The 15,878-nt window shown below is 43.3% G+C and overlaps 1 protein-coding gene across 1 annotated transcript; it reads left to right on the top strand.

The window, feature by feature from the left end:
* The first annotated feature begins 58 nt into the window (after positions 1–58).
* LOC121306743 (myosin-7-like) lies at positions 59–14,284 on the top strand. Its single transcript, XM_041238648.1, has 38 exons — positions 59–107; positions 1,352–1,560; positions 1,843–1,986; positions 2,062–2,218; positions 2,301–2,328; positions 2,520–2,625; positions 2,732–2,824; positions 2,972–3,035; positions 3,122–3,220; positions 3,309–3,412; positions 3,628–3,766; positions 3,965–4,083; positions 4,169–4,318; positions 4,439–4,609; positions 5,144–5,453; positions 5,714–5,784; positions 5,860–6,065; positions 6,151–6,274; positions 6,383–6,519; positions 6,774–7,029; positions 7,176–7,418; positions 7,494–7,670; positions 8,042–8,187; positions 8,293–8,383; positions 8,600–8,989; positions 9,190–9,316; positions 9,617–9,735; positions 9,828–10,024; positions 10,341–10,524; positions 10,644–10,809; positions 10,924–11,048; positions 11,161–11,469; positions 11,718–11,921; positions 12,014–12,310; positions 12,394–12,498; positions 12,586–12,681; positions 12,779–12,913; positions 14,140–14,284. The coding sequence occupies exons 2-38, from the start codon at positions 1,360–1,362 to the stop codon at positions 14,158–14,160; spliced, it is 5,811 nt and encodes a 1,936-aa protein (XP_041094582.1). The 5' UTR covers positions 59–107; positions 1,352–1,359; the 3' UTR covers positions 14,161–14,284.
* The last annotated feature ends 1,594 nt before the right edge of the window (positions 14,285–15,878 follow it).

Below are 15,878 nucleotides of genomic sequence, written 5' to 3'. Positions count from 1 at the left end.
GAACAAGACCACCAAATGTCCTTGTCTCACTGTATGCCTGTCTGTTGTCCACCTACAGAGCGAAGAGCCTTTCTATCATACTTCTTGCTACTTTTGAACTAAATCAGGTAAGATTCTTATAGGAGATGTTTAAACACTAACTTTCAGACTATCGTTCTATAACCAGTTTTTTGCTAACCTGTTGGAACTGTGAGAAAATACAGCCTTTTAACTGTAACAGTAAAAAAAAAAAAATGCAATGCAGATATGTATCAATACATTTATCAAAATGGAAAAGTTTGTTTATAAACGTGTAAATATTCTCAAATGATGTTATCAGAAGTTACAATTATTTTTTTAGTTTTCAGTGTTTGTTGGGTGTTTTTTTCTCATTTAGCAGTGTTGCTATATCTTGCTGACCTTTTGTGCCTTGCGAAGATTAGTGATGATTCTGCATTTGGATTTAAAGACACTATTAAAAGGTCTTTTAATGGCTTCTCATCAATGTAACATTAATTAACACAGGGCTGTCCAACAAAAGGCTCTTGAGCCATATATGTCTCACTGTCCACAATAGGGCTCTTTTGATTTAGAAGCATCCCTTTATATACAGCTGTGGCCAAATTGTTTTGCATCACCTGGAGTTTTAGGATTGAGACATATTTGAAAACAAAGCAAAAAAAAAACTATGAACATAATTTTGATTTTATTTAACATCATGTAATCAAAGAAACTACAAAATTATATCGCAAAAGTCTACCAGAAGCCATAGTAGTAGTACAGTATTTCATGTTAGATTTCGAAATATCAAATTTTTTCATTTTTTGTTAATTTTTTGTCAGAAGCTGAGTGAGTTCATTCTATATAGAGGGGGTGGAATTCAATAGGTTAACAAGGGAACATTATTCAGCAGCTTTCACTGGACTCTATGAAGCTGAGTGAGTTCATTCTATATAGAGGGGGTGCAATTCAATATGTTAACAAGGGAACATTATTCAGCAGCTTTCATTTTATTTTATGAAGCTGAGTGAGTTCACTGTATACATAGGGTACATTTTTTCTTGGATATACACAAAAGGTTTAAATGATTAAAAAAACATTTATTTCAGGACGTTTTGGATAAAAGCCCTTCTTTAGCTTTAAAGAAACAAAAGCAAACACAGTGTAGTAAACTTGATATATTTTAAGAACTCCCTGATCAACAGTATGACTGTCCTAATCAAAAAAGTTGGACAGCTCTGAATTAGTGCTATTTGAAAGAATAACTGTGCAGCTCTTTGTGTCGATATCTTGTAAGAGAGACCTCAGAGATGACATCAAAAAAGTCTAAGCTAAGATGTGACTAACTTCTCCACCTCCTGTTGTTGTGCAGATCTGAAAATGGGTGACGCACAGATGGCTGAGTTTGGGGCCGCAGCCCCCTTCCTGCGGAAGTCCGATAAGGAGCGTCTGGAGGCGCAGACCAAGCCCTTCGACATGAAGAAGGAGTGCTTCGTCCCCGATGCCGCGACGGAGTACGTGAAGGCCAGGGTCGTTAGCCGCGACGGTGGCAAAGTCACTGCCGACACTTACGAAGGCAAGGTAAGAACCATACAGCACCATCATCTGAAGATTTTTAAGAAACTGCTTGTCCTTGGCTTGCCCTTCACACGTTAAGGTTGGTAGAGAAAAGTTATTTTGAATACAATTGTTCTAGCCTATTTTTATTCAGTTAAAATCCCCAAACTGGGAACCCTAGTTATAATAAGAGTTGAATTTGCTTGTGTGCCCCTTTGTGGCTGTGCATGTCATTGTGCTAATATTAAAGTTTTTCAATGTTGTTCTGCACACCTAACCTGAGGGCTTGTCTGTGTTATTTTCCAGACTGTCACAGTGAAGGAGTGCGATGTCCACCCTCAGAACCCTCCCAAGTATGATAAAATTGAAGACATGGCCATGTTCACCTTCCTGCACGAGCCCGCCGTGCTGTTTAACCTCAAAGAGCGTTACGCAGCCTGGATGATCTACGTGAGTACAGAGTGACCTCAAACCCTAAACCCTCTGATAGACTGACAGATACTCAGTGTTGCTTCTCCCTTTCAGACCTACTCTGGGCTGTTCTGTGTGACAGTGAACCCCTACAAGTGGCTGCCTGTGTACAATGCAGAGGTGGTCAATGCATATCGAGGCAAGAAGAGGACTGAGGCTCCCCCTCACATCTTCTCCATCTCTGACAGCGCCTATCAAAACATGCTGACAGGTAAGCACAAAATAAATGCTGTATAATTAAAATATTACCTTCTATAATAGTCGTATTTATTATTTAAATGTCTCTCTTTCAGACAGAGACAACCAGTCCATCCTGATCACGTAAGTCAGTCTTTAAGATTATGTTAAACTTTCATTGTGTGTGGATTTGAAATCTCGAAATAATCAGTTAGCACTGAACTGTGTTGAGGGGAGATGAAAGAAAGGGTGTTATGGTGTCATTGAGGTGCTGAAGAGATGGTAAAGGAGTAAGGAATGTGAAACACTCACCCTGCTTGTTCCTGTGCCCACAGCGGAGAATCTGGTGCTGGGAAGACTGTGAACACCAAGAGAGTCATCCAGTATTTTGCCAGCATTGCTGCAGCTGGTGGCAAAAAAGATGCAGCTGCCTCTAGCAAGGTATGTCTGTCAGAGTGTGTGTTTAGGGGGTGTCCGTACAAGAAAAGGGGTCTATGGGATTGAACTTCGTGGCCGTTACTGATAGTCTATTTGTATTCGATCACAGGGGAGTCTGGAGGATCAGATCATCCAGGCAAACCCAGCCTTGGAGGCTTTTGGCAACGCCAAGACCTTGAGGAATGACAACTCGTCCCGTTTTGTGAGTATACCAATCATTAGTACACACCACTGGTCCAGTTTGCTATTATTTTCCTCTTTGCTGTAATTGGTCAGTAATATTTAATAAAGTGAGATTAAATCAGGGGAAGAGTGCAAGACTGAACATTGTTCTCTTTCTGCTCCTCAGGGTAAATTCATCCGAATTCACTTTGCAGCCAGTGGCAAGCTAGCTTCTGCTGACATTGAGACCTGTAAGTATTTAAATAAGAGTGTTTTTAATTTGTAGCATTACCTTTGGTATTGAAGTTTAATCTGACATCTGTTTGTTCTGTTCCAGACCTCCTGGAGAAGTCTCGTGTGACCTTTCAGCTCAAGGCTGAGAGAGACTATCACATCTTCTACCAGATCCTGTCCAACAAGAAGCCAGAGCTGCTAGGTCAGTATTCCTGTCCTCAGGAGTGTGATTGTAGGATTATATAAGCAGACAGGAGGCATGCTGACATTGTATTTTCCCTCTTTCTCAGAAATGCTCCTGATCACCAACAATCCCTACGACTACGCCTTCATCTCTCAGGGTGAAGTCACTGTTGCCTCCATCGATGATTCTGATGAGCTGATAGCCACAGATGTGAGTTAGGACTCTCTCTAATATTACAGGGGTCTGTCTTTACAAACCCTTTGAGCCAGCAGGGTGCAAGGAGTCCCACTCATAGACCCCCAGGGAGAAGCTGCAAGCCTTCATACCTGGAGAGCTGTATAGCTCTCAGCCTTTTTATTAAATGGAGTAAGCAGACCTCAGGCAGTGAAGCAGATTCCCATTTTCTGTTTTTCTCTATCCTGCAGAGTGCCTTTGATGTGCTTGGCTTCACTCAGGAGGAGAAAAATGGAGTGTACAAGCTGACAGGAGCCATCATGCACTATGGCAACATGAAGTACAAAACGAAGCAGAGGGAGGAGCAGGCAGAGGCTGACGGCACTGAAGGTGGGTCTGACCGTGTGAAAGTGAGAAGGGGGAGTGCAGCTCAGCCCCCAGTGGAGAGAGAACATGGCTGCAGTCATTGTCTTCTAGTAAATGTCAGTTAAACTCCAGTCGATTAGTATCTTATATTAGTATAGAGCATCACATTTACCCACAGCAGCAGCAGTGGTTCTGATTGTTGGGTATGTCTTTAATTCCTAGATGCTGACAAGGCCGCCTACCTGATGGGGCTGAACTCTGCTGATATCATCAAGGCACTGTGTCACCCCAGAGTCAAAGTAGGGAACGAGTGGGTCACCAAGGGACAAAATGTACAACAGGTGAGTCTCAGAGAGAGTCATGAGAAATGGGTTTTGGACTAGGACATGGAAATAATCACTCACCTCCTTGTCTCTTTCCTCACAGGTTTCATACTCCATCGGTGCACTGGCCAAGTCAGTCTACGAGAAAATGTTCAACTGGATGGTCGTGCGAATCAACCAATCCCTGGACACCAAGCAGGCCCGCCAGTACTTCATTGGTGTGCTGGACATTGCTGGCTTTGAGATCTTTGATGTGAGTGTCTTTGTGTTTTGAACTTTTCATACATCCTGAGGGTTGTTCTGGAAATAAGAACAAAGTGTTAGGGTAAATAATAAGAAGGGCACCTAAAGGTTTTCTTGTCTGTTGTTGCAGTTCAACAGCTTTGAGCAGCTGTGCATCAACTTCACCAACGAGAAGCTGCAGCAGTTCTTCAACCACCACATGTTTGTGCTGGAGCAGGAGGAATATAAGAAGGAGGGCATTGACTGGGAGTTCATTGACTTTGGCATGGACTTGCAAGCCTGCATCGACCTCATTGAGAAGGTAGGGAGTGCTGCATTTGATTAAGATTATGTGCATGTGCTAAATGTATTAGACATGTAAATATGGTTTTGTAAAATATGTGTTTACTCGTGTTGTTCTGCTATAGTTTAAAAGTTGAACACAGCTCCCTGGCTTAATTGCTATAATTTACAGTGTATGCACTTTTATGCACTGCAGCTTACTGCATCTTACACAAGTGTTTCAGGGTTTCTTCATATGAAAGAAAAGGCAATTTAAAGAAAATTAAATTGCAAAAAAGGTGTAATAATAGGAAGTATGATAACAGCATTATTTATTTAACTTTGCTAAACTAAATAAGTAATTGCTTATTATTACAGCATAGTGTAAATAGTGCTTATAGCTCATTTTTTGAACGCTCAGAGTTTAAAAAAAGTTTTACTTCTTTTTGTACACAAGACCACCAATTGCATGTAAACGTTTACGTTATTACTTCCCTAATATACATGTATGTACAATATGTATGTATGTATGTATGTATTAGTTGCTTACTCATCATGTTTTCTTCCAAATCAGCCCATGGGCATCATGTCCATCCTTGAAGAGGAGTGCATGTTCCCCAAGGCCAGTGACACAACCTTCAAAGCCAAGCTGTACGACAACCATCTGGGCAAATCCAACAACTTCCAGAAGCCCAGGATCATCAAAGGAAAGCCAGAGGCTCACTTTGCCTTGGGCCACTATGCTGGTATTGTAGATTACAACATCACAAACTGGCTGGTGAAGAACAAGGACCCTCTGAATGAGACTGTGGTCGGGCTCTACCAGAAGTCTGCCCTCAAGCTTCTCGCCACCCTCTTTGCCAACTATGCTGGAGCTGAGTCTGGTAACAAAATCATGTAGCATTACAGTGTTTTGAACAATAACAAATATAGACAGTTGAACATGGTATGGATAGGAAATATCACTGTTATTTTAACTCATGGATTCATATTCTTGTTTAGAATCACTTTATTCATTATTTTGTCCCCAGTGGATGTAATATCATATTAATTTTTTTACAGCCACTAGGGGTAGCACTGTGATGACATCTGTGACATTTTCACTTCCAATGGGAGATTTACTTGTGTTTCTTTTCTATTTTAGCCCAGGAAACTAAAGGCAAGGGCGGGAAGAAAAAGGGTTCTTCCTTCCAAACTGTGTCTGCTCTCCACAGGGTGAGTGTTTGAAAAAGGGAAGTGTCTCGGTCACATTGTTGTGTTCTTAAATGACCCGTCCTTTTCCTTTCACAGGAAAACCTGAACAAGCTAATGACCAACCTGAGGTCAACACATCCTCACTTTGTGCGTTGCCTGATCCCCAACGAAAGCAAGACTCCTGGTGCGATGGAAAACCCTTTGGTGATGCATCAGCTCCGCTGTAACGGTGTGCTGGAAGGCATCAGAATCTGCAGGAAGGGCTTCCCCAACAGGATCCTGTATGGAGACTTCAAACAGAGGTACATCTCTCAAGCAGTGCCCTTATTACAATTCCCCATGAAGCGCTTTGTAGAAACCCAGCTGAGTCCATGTGTCCCTTCATAGATACCGTATCCTGAACCCTTCTGCCATCCCAGAGGGCCAGTTCATAGACAGCAAGAAAGGAGCAGAGAAACTGCTGGGATCCCTGGACATCGATCACACCCAGTACAGATTTGGACACACAAAGGTAGAATTAAAACTACAAAATAACCCTTATACTGAATACTTTCTGTGGATAATACATGGAGAAAAAAAAGAGCTTGAATTTAGGAGCTCCCTTTTGTTTTGGTGCCAGGTGTTCTTCAAGGCTGGTCTCCTGGGTCAGCTGGAAGAGATGAGAGATGATCGCTTGTCTCTCATTATCACCGGGATCCAATCCCAGTCTCGCGGTCTTCTCTCAAGAATTGAGTACCATAAGATTGTTGAGCGCAGGTAAGGATAGCTGTCTTTAAAGCTCCCTTCCGTGTTGCAATGGGTAAACGTCCCTCTGAACGTCTATCCAGAAAAGAAAGCATGGGTGAAACACAGAGAAGTTTGGTCAATAGGAGTCTGCCCTGAATAGACTTACAAAATGAATAAAATTGGAAATGTAGAGTTCTCCTGCACAAGGAGTAATAAACAGATGAAAAACTTTATCAAAGCAAACAAAGGTTAGGAAATCTTAAAAACTACTTTTGTTTCCCCAGAGATGCACTGCTGGTGATCCAGTGGAACATCCGTGCCTTTATGGGTGTGAAGAACTGGCCCTGGATGAAGCTCTTCTTCAAGATCAAGCCCCTGCTGAAGAGCGCAGAGAATGAGAAAGAGATGGCCAACATGAAGGATGAGTTCATGAAACTCAAGGAGGCTTTCGCAAAGTCTGAGGCCCGCAGAAAGGAGCTGGAAGAGAAGATGGTCTCTCTTCTCCAAGAGAAGAACGACCTGCAGCTGCAAGTCCAGTCGGTGAGTGAAACATTTCTGATCTCTTTCTTCCTTATGGATAACTTCCAGAGATGGATCACAGAACAGTCTGTCAAGTCAGAGCCTAGTTTTGTAAGGCTGTTTTCATTTTTGATGTTACTCAAACTACTATGTTATCTGCTCTACAGGAACAAGACAATCTTTGTGATTCAGAGGAGAGGTGCGACCAGCTGATCAAGAACAAGATCCAGCTGGAGGCGAAAACCAAAGAGCTGACGGAGAGGCTGGAGGATGAGGAGGAGATGAATGGTGAGCTGACGGCCAAGAAGAGGAAGCTGGAGGACGAGTGCTCTGAGCTGAAGAAGGATATTGATGACCTGGAGCTCACCCTGGCCAAAGTGGAGAAGGAGAAGCATGCCACTGAGAACAAGGTCAGTGTCTGTCTGTCTGTGAAGATCCTGTTTGTGAGGGCTCTGGGTGCTGAGTCTCTGCTCTGTGATTAACAGGTGAAGAACCTCACTGAGGAAATGGCGGCTCTGGATGAAATCATCGCCAAGCTGACCAAGGAGAAGAAGGCTCTGCAGGAGGCTCACCAGCAAACCCTGGATGACCTGCAGAGTGAGGAGGACAAAGTGAACACCCTGACCAAGGCCAAAGCCAAGCTGGAGCAGCAGGTCGACGATGTGAGTCACTCAGAGTATCACAGACCAGCTGGTGCCCTGTATCTGGGAGTTAATCATGAAGGGTGGTTCATACTTTAGTCATGCGATAACCCTGGAGATGGTTGAGCAGCAGTCGTGCTAGAAAAGATGTAACTCTGCTAACCAGTCTCCTTGTGGATTGCCACACACTTGCAAGACTAGAGAGACCAGACATCGTCCTCAATGATGGTTGCACAATTGAACCCGTACAGACACTTAGATAGCAGGACAGGGCTTCCAGGGATAGCTCTATTCAAGAGGTGGTCTGCTTCATGATTAGACAGTTGTGGACCTATCTTAGAAGAATGGGGGACTGAACAACATTTTTTCAACAATGTCTTTACCCCTACCAGCTTGAAGGCTCATTGGAGCAAGAAAAGAAGGTGCGGATGGACCTTGAAAGAGCCAAGAGAAAGCTGGAAGGAGACTTGAAGTTGACCCAGGAGAGCCTAATGGACCTGGAGAATGATAAGCAGCAACTGGAGGAGCGGCTGAAGAAGTAAGTCAAAGCTTTAGATATGATGTGTTGTACAAAGATAAAGGACTGCATTGTAGAAATGTGATATAACCTTTTAACTGTTTAATTGTTAACCTTTTCCCCCAGGAAAGACTTTGAGATTAGCCAGCTCACCAGTAAAATTGAGGATGAGCAGGCACTGTCAGCCCAGTACCAGAAGAAACTGAAGGAGCTTCAGGTAATTTAAAGCCTACCTTTGACTACCCTTGTATTATTATATAAAGATCTTATATTACCTGCATTTTGTATTCCGCCCATCAGGATCAAAGGACCTCTTTGTATTTCTGTATCGATAATAAACTGTGTGCTCTTCCACTTGTGCCTATCAAGAAGCCTCTTAGTCTCTTTATACTGTATCAGTTATAACCTGTGTGCTCATGTGCCGCTCCCCCAGGCCCGCATTGAGGAGTTAGAGGAGGAGCTGGAGGCAGAGAGAGCTGCCCGTGCCAAGGTGGAGAAGCAGCGGGCAGACTTGTCCCGGGAGCTGGAGGAGCTTAGTGAGAGGCTGGAGGAGGCGGGCGGGGCCACCTCAGCCCAGATCGAGATGAACAAGAAGAGGGAGGCTGAGTTCCAGAAGCTGCGGCGAGACCTTGAAGAGGCCACGCTGCAGCACGAAGCCACGTCCGCCACTCTGCGCAAGAAGCAAGCTGATAGCGTGGCGGAGCTCGGGGAGCAGATTGACAACCTGCAGAGAGTCAAGCAGAAACTAGAGAAGGAAAAGAGCGAGTTCAAACTGGAGCTGGACGACGTGGTCTCCAATATGGAGCATGTCACTAAAGCCAAGGTAAGGAACGCAGTTTTACATGGGCCAAAGAATCGACACTATGTTCTTCACCTGTACGAGAAGAAAAACGGCTATGGGATCCAGGGCAGACTTATTATTAGCAACGGTTCTTCATGATAAACAGAAAGGAGGAAGGAGGAAAAAGGTGGTCATAGAAGACTAGGTCTCAACATGTCTCCCATTGTTATTTTGCTGTGAAGTCGAACCTGGAGAAGATGTGTCGCACGACAGAGGACCAGATGAACGAGTATCGGTCAAAGTATGAGGAGGCCCAACGATCCGTCAATGACTTCTCCACGCAAAGAGCCAAGCTGATGACTGAGAACGGTGAGCATGCTGCCCTCGCTGTGCAATCGTTGTGTTCATTAACAAAACAAGAAAAGCACTCCATCCCTCACCTTTACAAATGAGTGTCACTGAATGACAATTCACATCCACACAGTGTTTTAAAAGTCGACTGGAAGTGAATTTTCTTCTCATCCAGGGCATTTTTACCAAGTTACCTAGGAAAATGACACACGTTTGATCTAAAAAATTTTCTCGCTGTCTCTCTGCATTCACGCTGTGGTAACAGTGCAGCCGTAAAGCAGTTTGTTTGTCTCACCTTGTCTGCATGCTGCTGTTTAGGCGAGCTGTCTCGGCAGCTCGAAGAGAAGGAATCTCTGGTCTCCCAGCTGACCAGAGGCAAGCAGTCCTACACTCAGCAGATTGATGACCTCAAGAGACAACTGGAAGAGGAAGTGAAGGTAAAGCAGCATCAAATACTGTCTTCTGATGAAACAGGATGTCTGAAAGCCGGGTTTCTGTACAGTAAACTGTTTGTTTGGTGTCTCCCCAGGCGAAGAACGCGCTTGCCCATGCAGTGCAGTCTGCCCGCCACGACTCAGACCTCCTGAGGGAGCAGTATGAGGAGGAGCAGGAGGCCAAGGCTGAGCTCCAGCGCAGTCTCTCCAAGGCTAACTCGGAGGTGGCTCAGTGGAGAACCAAATATGAGACTGACGCCATTCAAAGAACTGAGGAGCTTGAGGAGGCCAAGTAAGGGCAACTAAACATATAATCTATAGCTAAGTTAGTTCTAGAATATGACCCAGACTTTGCAAGCGTTATAGACCTCCAGGTGACAGTAAGAATAACTTCTTCTGACAGATAAGCTTTTTGTTTGCGTTATGTTTGAATTGACAATATAAGACGAACAAAAGGTTTGTCTGTTTGCAGAGTGGTCAACGATGTGTGAAGCTGAGATTTTGAATCCTTTTGAAACTGCCTTAGGCTGCTGTACAGTTAAATAGCATCTCTGTCAGCACTACAGTCTTCAGCACTGAAATCCTGTTCCTTTTTCCCTGTCTCCCAGGAAGAAGCTGGCTCAAAGGCTGCAGGACGCGGAGGAAGCCGTCGAGGCTGTGAATGCTAAGTGCTCCTCCCTGGAGAAGACCAAACACAGGCTGCAGAACGAGATTGAAGATCTCATGGTGGATCTGGAGAGGTCCAACGCAGCAGCCGCTGCTCTGGACAAGAAGCAGAGGAACTTTGACAAGGTTAGATTTGGGGGTTTCGATGAAGAGAATGCATTAGGTTTAGTTAGGGGTGCCGCTGTATTTTGAAACCTATTTTACAATGTGATTGTAATGACTTGTTCTCACCGTGCCCATGCCAGGTCCTGAACGAGTGGAAGCAGAAGTTTGAAGAGTCGCAGAGTGAGCTGGAGGGCTCCCAGAAGGAGGCCAGGTCCCTGAGCACTGAACTCTTCAAGCTGAAGAACGCTTATGAGGAATCTCTGGACAACCTGGAGACCCTGAAGAGGGAGAACAAGAACCTGCAAGGTGAGGGATCCAAACTCACACAGTTCTTGTGTCAGCTGTGTTTCTAATTCTGTACCCTTTTTGTGAGACAGTTGTAGTGTAGGACATACTGAAGGAATGTTGTTATGTACCCAGAGGAAATCTCTGACCTGACTGAGCAACTTGGTGAGGGAGGCAAGAATATCCATGAGCTGGAGAAGGCTAGAAAGCAGCTGGAGCAGGAGAAGTCTGAAATACAGTCTGCTCTGGAGGAGGCTGAGGTGAGTGAGAGATACAGATACTGGGATTGTAATGCAGATGCAGATTAATAGATATTAGGGTAGGAAGTTTTGTATCAGAGTGTATCCTAAAGAAATTGTTGTCTCCTGGCAGGCCTCCCTGGAGCATGAGGAAGGGAAGATCCTGAGAGCTCAGCTGGAGTTTAACCAGGTGAAGGCTGAGATTGAGCGCAAGCTGGCTGAGAAGGACGAGGAGATGGATCAGGCCAAGAGGAACAACCAGAGGGTGGTGGAGACCCTGCAAACCTCCCTGGAGTCAGAGACCCGCAGCAGGAACGAGGCCCTCAGGCTGAAGAAGAAGATGGAGGGAGACCTCAATGAGATGGAGATCCAGCTCAGCCAGGCCAACAGGCAGGCTGCAGAGTCACAGAAGCAGCTGAAGAGTGTCCATGCCCACCTGAAGGTAACAACAAGCTCCTCTCAGATAGCCTGAAGGTAACGCTGTTCCCACAATTAGTGTTTCCAATTAGCTCCATCTTTAATTAAGTTATATACTGAACATATACATAAGCCCCTTTAATGAATAAGAATTCTTAAACCTGTTGGTCAGCTTTGGTTTATTATCTACACAAGCACTTTTAATAATACTTTGAAATCAAAGAGCTCTCATTGTCATTTGTTTGAAAATGTTTTATCTGCTTTCGGTTCCAGGACGCTCAGCTGCAGCTGGACGACTCCCTGCGTGCCAACGATGACCTGAAGGAGAACATCGCCATAGTGGAGAGACGCAACAACCTCCTTCAAGCTGAGCTGGAGGAGCTGAGGGCGGTGTTGGAGCAGACAGAGAGAGGCCGCAAGCTGGCTGAACAGGAGCTGCTGGACATCAGTGAGAGAGTGCAGCTACTGCACTCACAGGTACGACAGCACTGGAGCAGAGGTGACTATGGAATAGTAGCCTGATTCCCCAGTCAGTGTCCTGTAACCTGGGTCTCTCTCACTCTGTGCAGAACACCAGCCTGATTAACCAGAAGAAGAAGCTGGAGATCGACACGTCCCAGCTGCAGACAGAGGTGGAGGAGGCTGTGCAGGAGTGCAGGAACGCTGAGGAGAAAGCCAAGAAGGCCATCACTGATGCTGCCATGATGGCAGAGGAGCTGAAGAAGGAGCAGGACACCAGCGCTCACCTGGAGCGCATGAAGAAGAACATGGAGCAGACCATCAAGGACCTGCAGCACCGTCTGGACGAGGCAGAGCAAATCGCCATGAAGGGCGGCAAGAAGCAGCTGCAAAAGCTGGAGGCCCGCGTAAGTGGCTTGCAGTTACAGACCTCGATTTATATAATATCTAGCCATCAGTACCTGACACCTTTCTGTCATTGCGATTTCAGGTGCGTGAGCTGGAGAATGAGCTGGAAGGGGAGCAGCGGAAGGGCAGTGATGCTGTGAAGGGAGTCAAGAAATATGAGAGACGCATCAAAGAGCTGACCTACCAGGTATCTCCATTCAGTTCTTCAATGCCACTGGGAATGTGAATCTCCTTGCGAATCACTGAGGTTTGATTATTGCATTTCTTGTTTCAGACGGAGGAGGACCGTAAGAATATGGCCCGCCTCCAGGACCTGGTGGACAAGCTGCAGCTGAAGGTGAAGGCGTACAAGAGAACCGCCGAGGAGGCTGTAAGTAACTCTACATTCTCTTCTCATCCGCATGTCTAAGCAGTTTCCATTCAGCCCAAGATGAACCATTAACTTTGCCCTTGTGTGTGACTGTCAGGAGGAGAATGCCAACACTAACCTGGGCAAGTTCCGGAAGCTGCAGCATGAGCTGGACGAGGCCGAGGAGAGGGCTGATATCGCAGAGTCGCAGGTCAACAAGCTCCGCGCCAAGACCCGTGACGTTGGCAGCAAGGTGAGTCACCCCCACTGAACCATTCTGCATGGTTACAATGGGTAATGGTATGTTTGTGTTCCTATGCACAAAGTGAAGGAAAATAACCATTTTTATTTGAGCACCTTTTTATTCAAGGTGCTGTAGAAGACTCCAGCCTCACACTGGAGTATTAAATGCACTTCTACCTTACTGTCAATCACCATCACGACCGTCATTTTGCCTTTGCATTTTTCTACTGCAAACATGTTTCTAAACTGAGCGATGATGTGCCCGAGGAAGATCTTTTTCTGAACTGATACTCTATTATGATAATAGTTTTGAAGGGAACTGTCAGCAACAATGTCTGAATTAGTAGAGACAAGCAGCGCTTACTTATTTTGTTTAAAGAAGTTATTTTCAGTATTCAAACTTTTTTAGGTAAGTGAAGAAACATGTTTTTGTACAAACTCCACCTGTGTAATAATCATTAGTAACAACATTGGAAGCTTGCTTGTGCAATGTCGTGTAATTCAGTAACATACGTCTTAGTATTAATGCTGTTGCTGTAAGTATTTTATTTACCCTGGTGCCAAAAAAACAATCATCTGCTCTTAAATAATAACCTGCATTAGTAAATGGTTGTGTTTTAAATATGACCAATCATTTTCTAATTGTGTTTACCATCAACTTTTCTTTATTTGTACGTGAGAATTTTTCTAACAAACGAATTGCAGCATCACATTGTTTTGAGCAAAGGCTAAATCCATATCCATCCAGAATAATACATACTGGGGGAATATAACATATATTGTACAATTTTACAGTGTTCCTTTAAAATTATGAATGTCTTTAAATAAATGTTAAAATTGCTGTGCTTTTTGTTGTAGTAAAATGTAAAATGCCAAAGTTGAAATCATTCTATTAAATGGACGTGTTGTTTTTCTTTTCATTTACTGTAGTGTTTCTCCATTTTTAGTAACCCTTCCTTGTGTAACTTGCATGGTGTACTATATACCGTGAAATTATGGTTACCATTTTTTAAAGGTTATATGTACCATGCAGGGTTTATACCAGTCCATCCCTAGTCAGAACACACATGTATACAAAAGCACACATGCTTGCACTAACTCAACTTTCACTCTCATAATAACAAACCAGTACAATAAATAAAACTTTCTCTCTCTCTCTCTCTCTCTCTCTCTCTCTCTCTCTCTCTCTCTCTCTCTCTCTCTCTCTCTCTCTCTCTCTCTCTTTTCCCCTTCCAGAAAGGGCTGGATGAAGAGTGAAGCTCTCAGACAGACCTTTCTGAAAAACTCTTGTCTGCTGTGGTTTAGTGTCCCTTCTGCTCTTTCTCTTCCCTTCACTCCTCTTCCTGTACATTCTGTAGAATAAAATGCATTTGAAAATGAATTACGCTCCTGTGTTGTGTGTCTGCTTTTACGAAATTTAATTCTGGTGGAACTGCAAATTAGACCCCCAAAAATTTCCAGCTGTGTGTAGGGCTATTGATAAGATCAGCTAATTTGCCGATGTAGTCACTACATAATTAAACAATTAAACAATTACCAATAGCCAGAAATTTTATGTTTTTTTGGTCAAATAAAGTTAGTATAGCTGCCAGGCTCAGACCAACTTATTATCACGCAATTAAAATGCATGTTCATTTCCTTTCCTTTATAAATTGTAACTGTTTAAAATATATGGGAAACAGCAGGTTGTTTAAAGCTTCAGTAAACATCCAGTACAATGTGAAAAAGTCTTTTGGGTGTGAGTATATGAAGATAGGGTAGGTAGAACTTTAATTAAAACAGGTGAAACTTTATTATAGTTCTACGTTAGAATCCTGATTGAGGGCTTGGAACTCTGCTCTGTAATACAGAAAACCCTGCAGAGTAGCTCTAGGCTGCCACAAGCCTCAGCCGCTTCAGTGAATAACACCTTACCTCTCACCTCCACTTGGTGGCACTCTCAGGCATAGAAATACGTAGCAGAGCTACTAATGTTAAGTAAATAACAGCATTACACATTATTATGCTGAACAGTATAAGTCAGGAATTTAAATGAATGTAACTTACGAAGCTTAAATGTTATTTCTGATTTAGGGAATCATCAAGTCAAGTCAATAAAACTGAATTAGACAAAAAGTCATTTAACCCCAGTAGACATTACGTGGTTATTAAACAGCTGCATTTTCTGTGTCACATCTGAAAGGTTTCTATGCCATGAACAGTAAAGTGCCAAATATTGATTGTCTGTGTGCATTGTTAATTCAGACAAAAATATAATAACAATTTTCAATAGTAGTAAGGCCTGGTGGCATTGGGTCTCAGATCTACTAATTGTGTGCCCATTTAAATGAATATGAAAGATTATTTTAAAAGATGATTTACAGGACTGCTTTCTTTTTAAACAGTAATGACATAGTAATAACAACAACAGTATATGGAATAATATCAAACATGTCAATTCAATTCTTTAACGTTGCTCTTTGATTTTGATATACTGACAGACAGTGGTGTTCAAATCCAATGCCACGATTTGAAAGAATATTTCCCTATTTCAATAATGCGAAATAATAATAATAATAATAATAATAATAATAATAATAATAATAATAATAATAATAATAATAATAATATTTATATTTTCCATTTTAGAAGTGCATGTCTCTAATCTGCAAACTGATTGATACAGAGCAAGAACATTGAAGAGTCTTGGCAGTATGTAAGTACAGTATTATCATTAATTTTAATCTATGTTAACCGAATGCCAAGCAGTGTTGAGTACATGACAGCAAAGACGAAACACTCCTTACCTGTCCTAGACTGAAAACTTCTGTCAGGGAGACTCCAGCGCCTCTCATTATTACAAAGAAACCTCCCAGGTCTTCTCATCAGGGTAGGAAATGTCAGCTCGATGAAGCATAAACCAAAGGCTAACCACAGTGGTGCCCATAATGATTTGCATACACATTACCATTTAACTATCATTTCAGTGCCAGATA

This window comes from Polyodon spathula, chromosome 50 (genome assembly GCF_017654505.1).
Source record: "Polyodon spathula isolate WHYD16114869_AA chromosome 50, ASM1765450v1, whole genome shotgun sequence".
NCBI lineage: Eukaryota > Metazoa > Chordata > Actinopteri > Acipenseriformes > Polyodontidae > Polyodon > Polyodon spathula.
The sequence above is the reverse complement of the archived record's forward strand: the minus strand, read 5'-3'. Positions and strand labels throughout refer to the sequence as shown.

Bases quoted from the DNA above. Each gene is read 5' to 3' on its own strand.
- LOC121306743 (XM_041238648.1), top strand. From the start codon at position 1,360: ATGGGTGACGCACAGATGGCTGAGTTTGGGGCCGCAGCCCCCTTCCTG. The intron at 2,825-2,971 runs GTGAGTATACCA...TCTGCTCCTCAG, and splicing joins ATGACAACTCGTCCCGTTTT to GGTAAATTCATCCGAATTCA. The intron at 12,311-12,393 runs GTAAGTGGCTTG...TTGCGATTTCAG, and splicing joins TGCAAAAGCTGGAGGCCCGC to GTGCGTGAGCTGGAGAATGA.